The following is a 17,075-nucleotide window of genomic DNA, read 5'->3' as shown; positions in this document are numbered from 1 at the left end:
CAAAGGCTATGTTGAGACGTGGAGTTCATCAGTGAGAAGTATGTTTGACATTGTGGAGGCCCGGAATGAGAGAAATGAAAGAGAGAGTATTTCAACTCGTAAATGCTTGTTTGGGATTTCTCAGGAGGTGAATTTAAGATTTAGGAGAGTAGTGGAGGAGAAGTGTTGTATGTTCTACCCCTTGGGTGGTCGTACTGGTTGGTTTTTAATTTTATGTTGAAGCGGCTTGCCTCGTTTCTGCTTTCATGCTTCTGCTCCTTTCAGATGAGTCTGCTGGTGACTTTCAGTCCAGACTAGTCTGAGGAAATTAAATGTCAACAGTCACCTCTTCACGCAGATTCCACTGTATTTATGTTCCCTTAAGTCAAATGCCCATATAGTTGAATACGTTGTGTGTGGATATATTAGGTTTGGAATTTGAAGACATACTTTGGGAAATGTTTCCCTCTGAAGTTATACAAAACTTACAAACCATGCATGCAAGTTCAGCGAGCATCAACGTTTTTACACTTGGCATGTTTTACTTTTTACAGTCTGGAGATCAGGAAGACCTGGGTTGGAATCTCCGTTGGGCATTTCTGTGTGGAGTTTGCATGTTCTCCCCGTGTGCGCGTGGGTTTTCTCCGGGTACTCCGGCTTCCTCCCACATTCCCAAAAACATGCATGTTAAGTTAATTGGCGACTCTAAATTGTCCATAGGTATGAATGTGAGTGTGAATGGTTGTTTGTCTATATGTGCCCTGCCATTGACTGGCGACCAGTCCAGGGTGTACCCCACTTGTCGCCCGAAGTCAGCTGGGATAGGCTCCAGCATGCTTGCACCTCTGCATGGATTTACTGCCACATATTTGCACTAACAAGGACATCGATTGTAATTTCAAAGCCACATATATCAGCTAATTTACATAGATAACTTATAATAACAACGTGACCAGTACCAGTCCAGGGTGCACCCGCCTCTCGCCCGAAGTCAGCTGGGATAGGCTCCAGCATACCCTAATGAGGAGAAGCGGCATAGAAAATGGATGGATGGACAGGTGTTTTACTGTTTATGCCGGTTTTTGCGGCTTTTTTCAACACTTATCCTAAAAGAAGTAGTGCCATCTGCCTTTATTTTCCCAAATAAAACTGCAAAAACTGAAATCTAAGTTACATTAAATGCCTGAAGTCAAGGTCAAAAACAAGGATTTTGTTGCTCAGATTTTCTTACTATGTTAAACCACTTTGCTTATCTTAAGTTATACGTACTAAAATCTAAGATACAGTATACTTCTTAAAGCAAGCCAAATAGAAAAAGAACATTTCATTTTACTTGTATCAAGTGTTTTGGCAAGTCAAAACAGAAAAAGAATATAATAGGATTAGCAGTAGGGCTCCTCCCCTATCCCAATACTTTTGTTCAGCTTCTCCATAAACACTAATCATCATGATGGTAGAGTGTGTTTTTTCTTTTGTGATGCAGTTAACTTCTTTTTACATATATATGACATGATCTCTGGACCTGCTGAATAAAAACCTGACAAGGGAGTCAAAATTTAAAGTTGAGGTGCACTCAAAACTTGCTTACTTTTTGCAGTGTTCAATCACCGCCACATCATAAAAAGCATGTAAAAAGATGACCGATCGTCCAATGTTAAGTTCATGAAGAATAAATAAATAAATAAATTAAACCTTGTACTCGGGGAACTATGTCAGTGATAACAATCATGATGATTGGACACCACATTATTGGTACAGTAGATATCAATAAAGTGGAACCTTGGTTAGCGTCATTAATTTGTTCCAGAAGGTCCGACATTAACTGAATTTTTCCCATAAGAAATCATTTATATCCAATTCATCCATCCCAGAAAGCCAAAAATGTAAATTGTACAGTTCTACAATTATAGTTTGACATGCCGTAAATAACTAAAAATGCGTATGAATACATATAAATGATGAATGAAAGGGATACATTAACATTTAAGGTTAATTTTACGTTCGATGAAGACATGATTTTTGATGTGACTCTTCCCAAAGACATGAATTGGCAGCGAGACACCACACGGACACCACCTTCCTCTTCAATGAGTTATTTCTTGAATTCAATAGTTTCTCACATTAATAACCAAAAATGTATTTGTTTTGATAAAGAAGGTGAAAGACACTAGTGAATTGAATCTAATCTAAGAAATAACTCAACACAAAACCAGAAGACGGTGTCCGTGTTGCTGCCATGTCGTGTCTTTTTGAACGCTCACATCAAGAACCACGTCTTGAATTAAGGTCAAAATAACCTTTAATGTTCATTTATTCCTTTCATTCATCCTTTTTATGCATTTGGACAGTTGTTTTATGCAGGTTCAAGTATAAAACTTGTTTTATATTAACATTTTTGAGAGTCAACCGCTGAAGACATCATAGCTGGGCTACGTAGCTGACTTCAGGTTGTGGTTGCCATTTTGTTAGCAAGCTAGCTTCTTTGTTGTTAGTGGAACATTTTGTGATAAAAAAAAATACATTAAAATGATTTCCACTGCAAAATCATTTTACAGGATGCAATTAATGTTAATATTAGAGCCCACTCAGGAAAACCATGATATTTGTGTCAGCTTTTTGTGTCCTTTTCTCCTAAAATACAGGATTAAACAATCCGAGATTCATTTTATCATGACTAGTCCTGAATAATCCATCCATCCATTTTCTATGCCGCTGCTCCTCATTAGGGTTGCGGGGTCCTGAATAATGTAACAATTAAAACCATGGAATTTCCATTTCATCCACGCCTAACAATTTCAAAATAAACATAGAATCAGAGACTCTTGTCAAGGTTTGTAGAACGCGTCATATTCTTAAGTGAGAAAGTTTAAAAATGACACAAACAGACATTTTTACATTTGTATGAGTATGTCTATTTTCATTAAAAGGATGCATTGCTAAATTCTTCACCTAACACTGTTGCCAGCACAAAGCTGACAACATAAATGATCGTTTTCAGCCTTATGTTTAAAGCTGCCCATATGTTTCCAGAATGTTGCTGACATGTGGAGACCACCCGGTGATGATGTAATTATCCAAGCCAGGATATGCAGCAGAGTGGGATCATGGCCACGGGGGAGTGTCTGGAATATGATCACATGCGTGAAACTTGGGGTGCCACTCTCACTTTTGCAATCCACTGTAATTAAAACCATCCTCAACACCGTTGGAGAACTGCTCCTGTGTTTTCATAGGGGATGAATGAACAGCTGAGCTTCTGAATGTGTGGATTCAGAGTGAATATCTGGAGAAGGAAAACTTTTAAATGGTGCTTTTCTCCGCCGTGTTTTAGACATTAAGACCTCAAGTTACTTGACAGTGAAGGGGGGGATTTAAAATAGAGCTGTCTAGTGTTTCTTGTTTGGCCCGTGTTGCATTTCATAATATGTAACATCCACGTGACTCGCGCTGAATATAGTCGTTGTTTGCTCTCCTAAATACATCGTTTGTATACTGGCAAGCATTTTTTCAACATTAAAGCTCCCAAGTTATATTCTTATTCAAAAAATCTAAGTCTCTGAAATCCTACAATATTGTATTGGAAGTGTGTTGGAAATAAATCTAGCCGCTTTGTGTGAATGTGTGGTTCCAAGAAGCACTTTTTACTCTGAACCGCTGCACCTGTCCAACGTAATAAATGTTATATATCAGATACAACAACGTAACGAGTGGGACAGTGGGACACAAACATTAGCAACAGCAGCATAGCTGTGTGAGCTACAGTGCTAACATTACAGTCACATTTTAGCAGCAACAGGTTAACCTCCGCACTGGAGAAAAACAAAATGATCAAACTTACAGCTCAGGCTGACGCATAGTTGACGCAGCTCCAGGTTTTAAGACGTGTGGCAAAGCCCACTTATTACACAGCTGCCCTCCGTGAGGTGGTGGGCATACCCAAGCAGCATGCTCCTCTAGCTAGAAGTGGGTCAGAGGTGGTATCATGTCCATATGGAAGGCTTTTTTTCGTTAAAAAGTCACACTTGCGTAACAGGGGACATTTTAGCTTAAGATTAATACAGTATAATTATTGGTTTTATTATACCTGACACGCTTCCACAAAGATAAGATAAATATAATCACACACACACGCCAAGCACAACATTAGGTACACTTGTACAACCTATTGATATCCAATAAAAGTACTGTATTGCTTTTTATTGTTTTGTGCGTACAGCGTGATGACCAGGCACCACCAGGGACCCCAGCTCAGCTTCACCAGTCAGTCTTGTGTGTGTAGAGGAGGGGGGGGGCTGTGTAACATGACGCTGGATGAAAACTCTGCTCCTGGTCGGACTCCTAGTACACATGCTGGGAGCTGGAGAGGAGGCGCACGATGGATCCTCTGGTGCTCATCGTGCTGACATGTCTGCCCCTCGGCTCGGCGGTCTACAACGGGCCCCTCCAGGCCGAGATCTCCAACGGCACCTTCCACCACTTCTACGTCCCGGACGGCGACTACGAGGACACCGAAGACCCGGAAAAGTGCCAGATGGTCTTTAGGTTCTCGGACGGGTCTCCGTGCTCGATCGCTGAGGAGGAAAGCGACGCAATGGTGCGAGAGGATCTCATCCTCGCCCGCCTGCAGGCGGAGGACGCGGCGCGGCTGCTGGAGAGCATCGGGCGGTCAGTAGCCAACGACCTGGACGGAGAGGTAAGCTACGGCCGCTTCCTCCAGAGGGAGATCTCTCAGATCGGCGAGGCTTTCTCCAGCGTTGACAAATCTCTGGAGGAGCTGGAGGTGAAGTTCAAGCAGAGCCAGGAAAGTGATCTGAGAGAGGAGCAGCAACTAAGCAGCTATGTGCTCAAACAACTGGGAGACGTCAGGGACGCCCTGAGGGACACAAAGGACATCTCAGCTGGACTGAGGGATAAACAGGAGCTGCTGTCGCTCATCATTCGCAGCCATGCGAGCAGACTGAGTCGCCTTAAAACACAATATCTCAATCCAGGATCATAGTCCACTTATTATAATAAGCTCTGCTCTCGATTTTGGACATGTTGAATTCATATGATCGGGGAACCATACAGCTATGAAGTGTTTCCACTTCTTGGAAATGAGTCATCACAACATTCCTCTGAGTCAAGTGGCAGGAAAGGAAATTGAAAAGAGAATATTGTAGCTTCTGAATAAATACAACTGCTACTGTACCTATTTGTTTGTATGATTGAAATCATCTTAGGGCCATATATCTTCATATTTTTAATCCCTGTCTGTCTGGTCCCTCGTATTGTAAACATCTCTCCATCCTCCATCCATATGTGGCAGACTTGAGTATCCCCTTCAAGTGTACCTTGTTAATTGGCGTCTGGGTTCTTTCAATGCCTCCCACCTCCATCTGGAAGCACTTTACTTAGGATAAAAATACATACTCAAAGGCGGTCACTTGTTATTATCAACTCTTTGGAGTCACTCTTTGTCAAATTGTGTGTTTGTCTTGTTTTTATGTATATTTTGTAGGCATAGAATGCATGGAAAGTCATTCCGAAACCTCAGTCATGATGTGACGTTATATTTTAGTCACATTATTTCTCGGAAAAAAACATTGTAGATGAATTCCTGCACGCTGAAACCGTAACAGATTCACCATCCAGCAGAAAAGCGTTATTGTTATCATACATCCTGTGTGCAATATTTGACTTTCGTCACCGTGAGTTCGATATAAATGTAAAAAATGCACAAATAAATGCCGTAAATAAGGACACCAACATGCTAATGAGTTATTTTTGTGTTGCACCATCACTAATTAAGTTGTCTGTTTTTCGGCGCTTGTTCCTGTCTGCAACAAGCATGTATGGTATTAGCGCAATAAAAGTGCCACAGATCATGCCTGTGCACATGTTTTGGGGCCAGATGTGCTGCGTGCCACTGGGCGCAACTGGGTGTGATTTCCTCCGTCTGGTTTCCCTCACACTCCAGCTTCCCCTGTGGGACCCCTTTTTTCAAAACAGCTCTGTGTAAAAGAGCAGAGCAAATGGTTGTAGACCAGGGGAGCTTTGGAAATTTCAGGGCGCACAATTCAAGGCTTTGACTCAAAGACTGCAGTAGAAAATGTATGTTGACCTACAGAGGCTCACAAAAGCTCACAGAAAGACCCTCCAATTTTGTCTGTTTTTTTGCACTCCAGTTATTAGTTCTTCCGACAGAAGCATACATTTTTGTGGCATGGAAGTAATGGTTTGCAGCAAGCAGCCCTGCTGTTTGAAGAATGCGTTTTCCTCACAAACATATTTAAGGGACAAACAAAGAAAGGTCAGGAATGTAGACCAGAGCTGCCCTGGGACACTAAGCCCTCTCTGCACAGCACAAAGCCCTGTGGGACATGTCCTATTAGACACATTAAAGAAAAAAAGCCAAATCTTATTTATTCATCTTACCAACAGAGTTATGACAGTTGTACAGTATGTTGTCAACTCTTTGCTTTCAAGATCCATAAAGGCATGCTTTGAGGACTTCACATGGAAGAACATCAGTCATCCCACACCCCCACCCCCCGGTCACACTGTCATGACCTCCTGATGGCAAAGGCAAAAAGGCTTCTGTTTTTGTGGCAGGATTGTTGAACTGCACAATCCAGGGCTTTTGCAACACACCATTGCTGCACCGGTTGGATGCAATAAGACAATCGTTTTACGTTTTTAAAATGTCCTGAGGGTGATGGGTCCAAAAAAACAATTGCACTGAACTGACTTACCCTTGAAGACAGAAGCCTATCCTCCACCCAGATTAAGGTCCTTACACCTCTCAAAAATGCCGTTTTCTGGAAAATGTGGGTCCTACCGTGATCCCTGATGAGAGGCAGGAAGCTTTTCTGACCTCTCAGGCCAGAAAGGTTCAGTGGAACAAGAATGAACATGAATAAATTGGATTTTGTGTAAGGGTCCACCCTTACCACTTTTGTTGAAAATAAATGCCACTTGAAAAGGCATTTTCTGCTTTTTTGGGTCCTTCCGGGGCCCCCGATGAGGGTATGGGAGTTCCCCCCACCTCTCGGACCAGAAAAGTGCAGCGGTAGCAAGAAGAAAAAACAAGATCTTGAGTACAGATTTTGTTTAAAATCACCACCCCGAAAAAGTGCAGTTCTCTGGCCCAACGTGGTCAGACTTTACAATGTAAAAGTACTTGGTGATTTCATTTGAAGTTATTTTTACACCGCTGCATTCATCTGCCAGCTGCAGTAAGTCAACACTTTGCCAAAGTGTGTTTTTATGTGCAGCACACCAGTAAAATTTTAGTTCAAACTGCCGAGGTGTAAATGAAGTAATTAGGCAGCAGACAATGTGATAATGATGTGTCGGTTAATTATTTCTTTCTGAGGAGAGCTCACTTCAACAACTATCAAAACAGTGCATTCCATTCCTGTAGCTGCTTTTTTACCGTAGAAATGAATATTATCTGTCTACTGTTGTTCATTAATATGCACTGTCCTTTTCAAATAAAAGGGAGGAAATATGTATATATTATTGGCCACTTAACAAAAAAAGTGCTAGGCCACTTTATTACTGAGCGGTGCAAGTAGCTCCTACCTGGTGGCGTAATGGTATACACTCCTGCCATTCATAAAACAGGGTGTGGGTTTGATTCCTGGCCCGGGGTTGTGTCAGGAAGGGCATGATTTGCTGTGGCGAGCCCTGACAAAGAAAAGCTCAAAGTGGAGAAAAAGAGTGGTGCAAACAGCTTTCAGTACAACTGTGCAATTAGTTTCCTCATCATAAATTAATGAAGTCCACTGAGACCTCCAAGGCGGGTATTGTTTGTCCCCTTAAGATGCTACGCTTTGCTTGCACCTCTGCATGGATTTACTGCCACATATTTGCACTAACAAGGACATCGATTGTAATTTCAAAGCCACATATATCAGCTAATTTACATAGATAACTTATAATAACCACATGACTGTACCAGTCCAGGGTGCACCAGCCTCTCCCCCGAAGACAGCTGGGATAGGCTCCAGCATGCCCGTGACCGCGGTGAGAACAAGCGGTTAGAAAATGAATGGATGGAGAATGACTGTATTATTATTAATGTGAAAATGGTTTGAGACAGCTGGTTTCATGGTTGCAGCTGCATATATTAACTTTTAAATCAACTGTTATCCACATGGTTGTAAAGAGGAGCGGTTTGGGGGTCAGGAGATGAGTGAAGTCAGCATTTAAGTTTAACGTCACCAGCCGCTCATAAACATTGTGGGGCTTGTCATTACAGCATGGTATAGTGTGCACCCCCTCCATTATAGATAAGAGCTAATGAAAAAATGTCTAGGCAGTGGTTCTCAATTATTTTCTGTCATGCCCCCTGGGGGACAGACATTTTTCAGCCCCCTCCAATTTGAAATATTATTGAGAACCTGTTGTATTTATTTATGGATCTGTATAAACCACTGTATGAGTTGCTGGCACCAGCATCGTTAGAGCATGAGCACACACACTACACTACTGCTTCACTTTTTACAGTCCTTTTGGTTGGCTACATCCCCCCAATGAAGTTGTTTATGCCACTTTTTGTTGTCTTTAAATGCCAGTACAGAACTGCTTAACTTTCACTACACTTGGCAGACTTGTGTAGTCCGGGGTTAAAAACGTAACCATTACCATTTGTTTTTGTTTTTTAAATATTTTTTTTAGATGTGCTGCACAGTTTAATTACAACCAGCTTTTTCACTCATTTTTTGTTTTAAGCACAGACACACAGTTATTTAAAACGCTACTGAGTGTAAACTCAATTGGATTAGGAAGAATTATGTTGTTATGGGGATAATACAACCAAAGTCACACACGCTGGCCACTTCATTAGTTCAATCAAGAGCAGCAGCAAATGAAGCCTGCCACAACAACAAACATATCTTTAATTCAATACATATTTGACAGTCTGAGCCACTGAGCCGTTTTCTTTGTAAAGGCAGAATGTTTGATTCATTACATTTGATTGTGTGCCTAATGGTGTCGGTGTGTGTGTGTGTGTGTGTGTGTGTCAGTATATGCTCGACAGAGAACATTTTGCATGACTCTTTTATTTTTCAAAAATAGGGGTTGATGACCTCAACAACAACAAAAAACATTTCAGTCGAACACAGTTTGGACGTGATGTTCCATATTTTTTCCTTGAATAAACACAAATGCATCTGCATACATATGATTCAAAAGGTACATGTACATAACTTGTGCTGAATGAGTACATAATGATACACTGTTGCCCTTTCAAATGTGACAGTACACACCCACATAGTTTCATGTATAATACAGGTTTCAAGGTTGTGCTATTGATCCTTTCTATTTTCATATGGTAGAGGAGAAATGTGTTTACAAATGTGTTGAAATAGTGTCCTCCTGGAGAGCAAGCAATAACACCCAACAGTTCAATCGTGGAGGAGGGGTGGCATAAAAGCACCAGTCGTATATCAACCTCCCCTTCTTCGTGTTCTTGTGCTTTCTATGTACCCCACTGCATGGAGGCTGCATCAGCACGGTGCCTGCTACTGTGGTCGGTGCAGGTCGCCAACATTGTCCGTGTCAGGTTAGTGTTGGCCTGTCACACACAGCCGTTCTCCTGCCGGGGCTTGTGGGCCACAGGGGTGTGCGGCGGATAAAGGGAGGGAGCGAGCGTACACAAGAACCCGGCCAGCAGTGTCAGTCCCAGTCCGCCCCACGCACAAAACATTGACCAGCCATAACCATGACTGATGTCTTCTGGTATTCCAAACATGTAGCGAGGGTAGCGTGACAGTTCAAAGTTGATTCCCGCCACACACGTGCAGAGAGAGATGATGCAGCAGGTTCCTGCAGGGGGGAAACAAAACACGTGTCACCTAACAAGTTGCAAACGTACTTATTAGATGATCTGCAATGGGAAAAAAGTACTTGAGATTAAAATACCCACAGGCGTAAGAGTACCCCCATTTGAGCACCAATGATACTAATGTACAAAACTGTAAGCCCAGTAGTAAACATACTGTTAATACCTCTCTGACAGTGTCAGTAAAACCTGAGCCTGACTTGCGGAGGCATATTTTTAAACATTATTGGATATCATTAGGTTGTACAAGTGGTTATGTTGTCCAATGAAAAACATGCCATTATATTTTCAAACCGGAGAAAACACAACTCTTTTTCTCATTTTATAGCTTGTAATAAGTACATTCTCAACATTTGAGGTGATTATTATCCATATGTGCACAGAATGTGCGAAATATGCCATACACTCCTGATGAAAATCATACGACCGGTCGAAAAATTTACATTTTGCACTGTTGGATCTTAAGGAGGTTCTAAGCAGAGCTTCAAAATGCAAAAAGATGAAATCGGAGTGGGATGATAGTAAGCAATTTATTGCAAACAAATAGGATGTTCATCAGCTGATCAAGTCTTTAAGACCATAGCTAAAAAAAAAAACAAAAAAAAACTGAAACCCCCCTCCAATAGAAAGAAAATATTCAAAAAAAAGAGTCAGTAATGAGTAGTTGCGCCATTCTTCTTAATCGCCTCAAAAATTGGTTTGGGCATGCTTGTTCCCAGGAGGCTAGTGGGAATGTTTCTCCATGTGGTGAAGATGGCTTCACGGAGGGCATCCACTGGCTGGAACTGACGTCCATTTTTGTAAACTTCCCTTGACATTCATCCCCAAATGTTCTCAATTGGATTAAGATCAGGGGAACACGCAGGATGATCCAAAAGAATGAGCTTATTCCTCTAGAACAGTGGTTCTCAATTATTTTCTGTCATGTCTGGGGGACAGAAATGTTTTTGCGGCCCCCCCCAGATTGGAAAACCTCTCAGGTGGGATCTCCTTGTCATGTCAGTAACGTTGGCAACCATCAGGACCGTCAAGGTTACATTTTTTCTCATCAGAGAATAAAACGTGCTTCCATCTTTCAGTGTACCATGTTTGGTGCAAATTCCAAACAGGCAATTTTGTGGCATTGAAGGAGACGAGGCCTTTGAAGATGTTTTTTGTTCTTAAAAATCCTTCTCTCACAGAAGCCGTCTGATGGTTATTGGACTGCACTCGGCAACAGGAGCAACCTTCATTTGGGCCGAGGATGGTCCCACGCCTTGACGGACAGCCAATCCTCCGGCTCCGATTTTTTTGGGTCTACCAGTTGAAGAAAATCCGCTTTCCATAACTCTCAAGATACTTGAAGAAGTTTCAAACGACTGTCTTACTGCGTCCAGCCTCAGCAGCAATGGCGAGCTGCGAGAGGCCTTGCTTACACAGCTCAACAATCCCACCACGTTCAAAGAAAGAAAGCGATTTTGCCTTTGCCATCGAGAGATCATGACATACTGAATACCTGACAGGAAACGACACTGAATCCACATTTTTGGCAAGATTTTGGCTTTCAAAGGCTGTGGCCTTAAACTTTTGATCAGCTGATGAACAGCCTATTTCACTTTAACAGTTATTTGCAATAAATTGCTGACTCAAAATATTTTTTGTCTCACTCCCGTTTCTCCTTTTTGCATTTTGAAGCTCCACTTGGACCCTCCTTAAAATCAAACAGTGCAAAATGTCAATTCTTGGTCTTAAGATTTTGATCAGCGGCGTTAATGTGCATGGTTGCTCGATTGAAGGATGTCACTGACCTCGTGTGGTGATTCGGCGTACTGCACTTACCTCCCATAAGGAAGAGCAGTCCAGCAACATACTGCATGAGGTCGTGTGCTTTCCAACAGCCCAGCACGCCAACCATCCAGCCGAACAGGATGATGGAAATGGCCATGCCAATGAAACTGACTGTCATCCTCTGGAGGTCTGCAAACGATGTGACCTCGTTGCTCTTTCACTTTTCACCACATTCATCATACCAAAAGACAAAAACGGGGGCAAACTTACGTAGTGCATGCCACTCATCTTGCCTTATAGTCTTCGTCAGGTTGATTGGCAGGTTTCTGGGCAATGCCGACGAAGAGTAGTAGTATTTTATTGGTGTGCAACGAGCAACCAACCCTGTGGATGTAAACAACATATACCCATTAAAAGGCTCCCACCAAAAAAAACTCCAATCACGCACCCGTCCTTCCACCCACACCATTATGGAGAAGCGTATTGCACGCCCGCCTAGGTTTCTGCTACTACACTCCATTTGGAAATACCGTGTTGGCCTGAAATTTGTGATGGATTGCGCCAGGTGTTTACGTATTTGACACACACGCACCCCACATATTATTAAAAAGATCAAGTCAAGTGCAAACCTTTAAAGATTAAATCCTCCGTCTCCAAGTCAAAGCCGATACGGTGGCACTTTCTCCACAGTCCGGTGACGGTGGAGTTGAAATGCCGACTGCACAGCGACTCCATAGCGGAGGCTGGAGGCGAAAGATGCCGCCGAGCCCGCAGCCTCCCCTCAGCGCTCCACTTCGGCAGCATCCGGAGTGGGAGGTTGTTGTTGGAGATGTAGATGTAACCCGGGTCGGTCCTCTTGTTGGCGTAATTCTTACAGCGCTCTCGGTGCCTCCTGGCGTCCGTCTCGTACCAGTTGTCGGTGCCGATGGCCACCGCGATCAGGCCCAGGGCGCAAAAGGCCAAGACGAGACCCGCCGCGGTTAAAGTCCTCATCGCAGCCATGTTCCTTCCATGCGTCTGCCGTGTTGATAAATCCACGGGACAGCAGGGCTCCTCTTCCTCCCTGGATGATGCTCCTGTCAGGCGACGACGTGTTCACCAACACATAGAAATGTGGGAGACACAGGAGCCTCTCAAGACATCATTCTTTGTTTTTTTTTTTAACAGGAAATGATCCAAAGGATGGTGAAGTGGATGCGGTGTTTTGGTTGTCTGTTTTCACCACTGAGCTCCGTCTAGCCCAGATTACTGTGTTGGTACCTATAACACTTCTGTCCACTAGATGGCGACAGAATGGCGAGTTCTTCTAGAATGATCATGCAGCACGGTAGTTGTAGTGTAAACTCAAATCCCTGCCATTGGCATGCTCTGCCTGTGCTTTCATCATGAAAGTTTCATTGGTTGTCTCAACAGCCCGAAAAACAAATATACTAGGTTAATTTAAAAAAGTTAGTGTATATGAGTGTGAATGGTTGTGACTGACAAACTTACAGGTTAAACATCATTTTTCTAGGCCAAAAAGATACAGATTAGTGTAGTTGAGAAAGTCGATCCGATACCAAGTAAATACCGGGTCAGTATGGCGCATACTATGTGGCCGATAGGGGCAAACGCTCAGCAATATCCACAGGCTCCAAACACAAAAACGATCCAAAGCCAAAAATATAGAAACACCATAAAACAAATGCATTGGGGAAATGCTGCAAATTCAAAATGCTGCAATCAGAGAAATGCTGCAAGATCAAAAACAACTGCATGAGAGAAATGCCGCAAGTTCACAGAACACAAAAGACACCCATCGGGTGAACAAGAAGTTTTCTTGAAGTGCAGGATTAACATTAGTTGTGAAATATTGTACACTGTCCACAATTGCAAAACAGGTGAGGTATGTGCCAAATTTGCATTGTAATATGTTCACTGCTATGGGAGAGCTAAAGTAAAAGTGGGAATTCCTTTCCCCAAATGTTCAAGGACACACGCGCACACACGTTGTATATTCTGTTCATTTGCGAAGCTTAAAAACATGCATTAGATTGCAAGTTTGTGTTACAAATGGTCACTATTCATTGACCATTTCTTGAGAGATTGTACAGTTTGAAACTAAATGTAATTTATCCTCAGCAACCATGTGGAGGACAACTGTATGTGTTTTCATAAATAAGAGAACAATAGCAGCCTTTTCAGTGATTCAGTTTTCATGAGTTTCAATCTCATGTTGAACACTTCCCCAACTCAAACCATTATTCCATACTAAAAGGGGAACAAACCTGAATCCAAACTTCACTTTTGGTTTCAGCGTCTGCCGCTTGACAAATAAACACACAGTGCATCACGGAGACATTTGTTGGCATTGATATAAACAATGTCTTCTACTGTATACTCTATAAGGTGTAACTATGAATTGTGGACTAAATGGACATACGTGCAAAAACATGGAAGATGGGTTCCTAAAAAGTCATTGGCATTCATGGGGACTATAGGTGGCCGTATGATGTTGACAAATGTGGACATGTGGGGGTCACTCTCAGTTCCTGTTTGGATGATCAAGTCACTGTGTGGTTGTCACTTTGTCACTGAGGCAATAGAAGAAAATGTCAACTTTCATGTAGCGCTTCGACATTCTAATACTACACAATGGAAGGCTTTGTCATACCACCTGTAAGTGTTCATTTTTATATCTCTTTTATGGCTACCGCTGAGCTAGTTTGGACTTATTTGTTGTTGTTTTCCTGTTACATTAAATGTCGTTGCAGCGATCACGTTTGGTCTTTGTATCTGCTTTTTTACATTAACTTTGACTTGCCTTAGTTTGTCACTTTACTGATATTGTTTTTTAAATTCTGTTAGTAAAACTTCTTGTTTTTATTATCTTTTTCAAAAAGGTCAGTCGACTGAAGGTGTTGACATTAACTAGGGTTCCATTCCATTTAGATTTCCTGCAGCTATACATTGTTTGTGTTCACTGCTCGCTCAGATAACAATGTATGTGTTACGTGTTGTCACTTTAGCCTTTTCTAATTGTCTTCTGATTTTTGTCTTTTCTAATTGTCTTGTAACAAGTGAGGAATCATTCTACATGGTTATTAACTACTAATCTAATGTTGCACTATATAGTTACATTTGACCTCATTTCAACTTCCTCATGCCAAAATAAAATGTCCCCCTTGCAATAGGCCTCTGAGGAAACCATCCAAAGCGAGCCAGAGAGTTATCGACCGCCAACAGAGTTGTACCCTTACCTCACTAGTGTGGGGGATGTTTATGAAGGTAAGAGGATTTGATTTCCCCATGAATGAGATCACCACTGCATGCTCTGAGCCTCTCACGCTACAGACTACAGATGGAGCCACCACACAGAGCACATCCAGCCGGCAGACTACGACCATTATCCAGTGAGTCAGCTCACAGAGCTCCACTCTGTGGCTCCTCCACAACTGCTTCATCCTTACCACTACAGTGCAGAGAGTCATCTTCACCTGGAGCAACCTCCCTCTGTGTCACCACAGGTGAGACCCTTTTGAATGTCAGGGTGTTCAATCCATGCCATGTTCCTTTTTTTTTTGTTTACAATGCATTATGTTATGCTCCTCAAGCATCTGCATGCATTTCATCTGGATAATGTGATGTTTTACAGTCATATTGCGGTTTGTTTGTGTTTTACAATGAGGTTAGTTGAAGATGTGATTCATTTAGTGGGTGAGTGTTGATGATGACCAACCACTGCATCAACCACTGGACTATTTTTACCCTTGAGCGCATTTAACTTATGAAATCTTTATAAGATGAATGATCTCATGCAAGGCTGCGCTGAGCTTAAAAGTTTGACTTCAGGAAAGAGGTCTGACACACACACACACAGGGGATAGGAAGAAAATGATCAAGAGAAATGTCACAATGCCGTCTGTTACATCCGCTTTTCTCACAATGACTAAAACAAACATGACACGGAATGCAGTGTGTGCACAATTATTAGGCAAGGGAGTATTTTTACCATATAATCATTTTTATGCACATTTTCCAACTCCAAGATGTGTAAATTGAAATACTTACTGATTTTAAAGGTCCAATATTATAGTGTTTTTCAGAAAGTATCAGAGGACACACAATTATGTGACTAAAATCTAACCTTCAGGGAAAATGTACAGTGCGCATTTTGAATTGTTCTTCTCACTTTCACAAATGAAATTGGACAAGCGAGCATCGGGATCATTTTCCTTTTTCATTTAGTTGCATCATAATTCTGCACACTAATAGTCGCTCAATGACTGTACACACACAAATATTCACAGAAGAAAGCCAGAACCTCGCTTTTATTTTCTTAAATGGTCCGCTTTGAGGTTTGCTAACATTTTGGATCGAGCAAAAGTGCAGTAGAGTCCCAATAATAAAATGTATCCTCAAAATATAATTGTGTACACAGTGTAAATAAATAAAGCCTGTGCCCCCCTTACTTCTTGGTGTAAACCCATAATATGTTTACATTTTATCTTGAAGATCTCAAATTACACCCCATCAGTGTACTATCAGTACCAGACGTCTGCCTCGCCCGCCCACTACTACTCAGAAGAGGAACAAAGAGGTTTCAGCCCCCCTCTTGAAGTATCAGAAGGAGAGGATGCATCTGAATACCACAGCCTCCCCTCCATCAAGAAAGAAACAAGTGAGTATAAAGACAGCAGAATTATTATTATGGTAGCTGTTTTTGAAGTCATTAGTATTGTCCACTGAGAAGCTATAATTAAAAGGCTGCTGACCTTTGTTGAGATAGTGTTATTTTCCAATGCAGGCAACAAGAAGAAAATCCGCTTGTACCAGTTTCTCTTGGACTTGCTGAGAACGGGTGACATGAGTGATTCTATCTGGTGGGTGGACCAGGAAAAGGGTATCTTCCAGTTCTCAACTAAACACAAAGAAGCTCTGGCAAGTCACTGGGGATTCCAGAAAGGAAATCGCAAAAAAATGACCTACCAAAAGATGGCTCGTGCGCTGAGGAACTATGGTAAAACGGGCGAGATTCAAAAAGTGAAAAAGAAGCTGACCTACCAGTTCAGTGATGACGTTCTAAGGAACTTTTATTCTCATCAGTACTCTCGCTGAGGAGGGGCTTTTTTTTTTAGACAGTTAGATCATTACACTATCAATATTGTGCCTTGAATTGTATAATGTCATTATCTTTTGAAGCCCACTAAGTTATGTACTTTTTTGTTGTCATTTTCAAATCAATAAAGTTTATTTAAATGAACAAAATACACTATTTGCATTTTCTAAAAATTACTTATCCTACATACACAAGGTAGCAAGTGGACCCTAGAAAGACTTTTTGAAAGAGAAATATTTACAAAAAGAGCTTTGACTTTGCCAATGAAAAACATATACAGTAACACGTAAAAAACACTACCAATCCATACAAAAACAAAATCAAATACAAAATCACATTCATTATAATACTTAAAGCTAACAATAAAGAGCAACCAGAGGTATGCAATGTCAGAAGACA

The 17,075-nt window shown here is 41.8% G+C and overlaps 3 protein-coding genes across 4 annotated transcripts; 2 read left to right on the top strand and 1 right to left on the bottom strand.

Moving 5' to 3' along the window:
* Positions 1–4,262: 4,262 nt before the first annotated feature.
* On the top strand, positions 4,263–5,719 carry fibina (fin bud initiation factor a). The gene has a single exon (XM_054776762.1). It carries the CDS (start codon positions 4,355–4,357, stop codon positions 4,976–4,978), a length of 624 nt encoding a protein of 207 aa, XP_054632737.1. The 5' UTR covers positions 4,263–4,354; the 3' UTR covers positions 4,979–5,719.
* A 3,243-nt stretch (positions 5,720–8,962) lies between these two features.
* On the bottom strand, positions 8,963–12,855 carry tmem276a (transmembrane protein 276a). The gene is made up of 4 exons (XM_054776557.1): positions 12,208–12,855; positions 11,849–11,962; positions 11,630–11,767; positions 8,963–9,795 (listed from the first exon to the last, which is right to left on the bottom strand). Exons 1-4 carry the CDS (start codon positions 12,578–12,580, stop codon positions 9,548–9,550), a joined length of 873 nt encoding a protein of 290 aa, XP_054632532.1. The 5' UTR covers positions 12,581–12,855; the 3' UTR covers positions 8,963–9,547.
* A 1,148-nt stretch (positions 12,856–14,003) lies between these two features.
* Positions 14,004–16,780, top strand: spi1a (Spi-1 proto-oncogene a). 2 transcript variants are annotated; one of them, XM_054776770.1, is made up of 5 exons: positions 14,004–14,236; positions 14,752–14,845; positions 14,912–15,084; positions 16,073–16,238; positions 16,365–16,780. In XM_054776770.1, the coding sequence occupies exons 1-5, from the start codon at positions 14,213–14,215 to the stop codon at positions 16,673–16,675; spliced, it is 768 nt and encodes a 255-aa protein (XP_054632745.1). In that variant the 5' UTR covers positions 14,004–14,212; the 3' UTR covers positions 16,676–16,780. The 2 variants fall into 2 exon arrangements, with proteins under 2 accessions (XP_054632745.1, XP_054632744.1); XM_054776769.1 differs by having other exon boundaries at positions 16,347–16,780.
* Positions 16,781–17,075: the final 295 nt, after the last annotated feature.

The sequence above is a fragment of the Dunckerocampus dactyliophorus genome, chromosome 5 (genome assembly GCF_027744805.1).
Source record: "Dunckerocampus dactyliophorus isolate RoL2022-P2 chromosome 5, RoL_Ddac_1.1, whole genome shotgun sequence".
Lineage (NCBI taxonomy): Eukaryota > Metazoa > Chordata > Actinopteri > Syngnathiformes > Syngnathidae > Dunckerocampus > Dunckerocampus dactyliophorus.
Note: the sequence above shows the minus strand (reverse complement) of the source record. Positions and strands in the feature narration are given on the sequence as shown.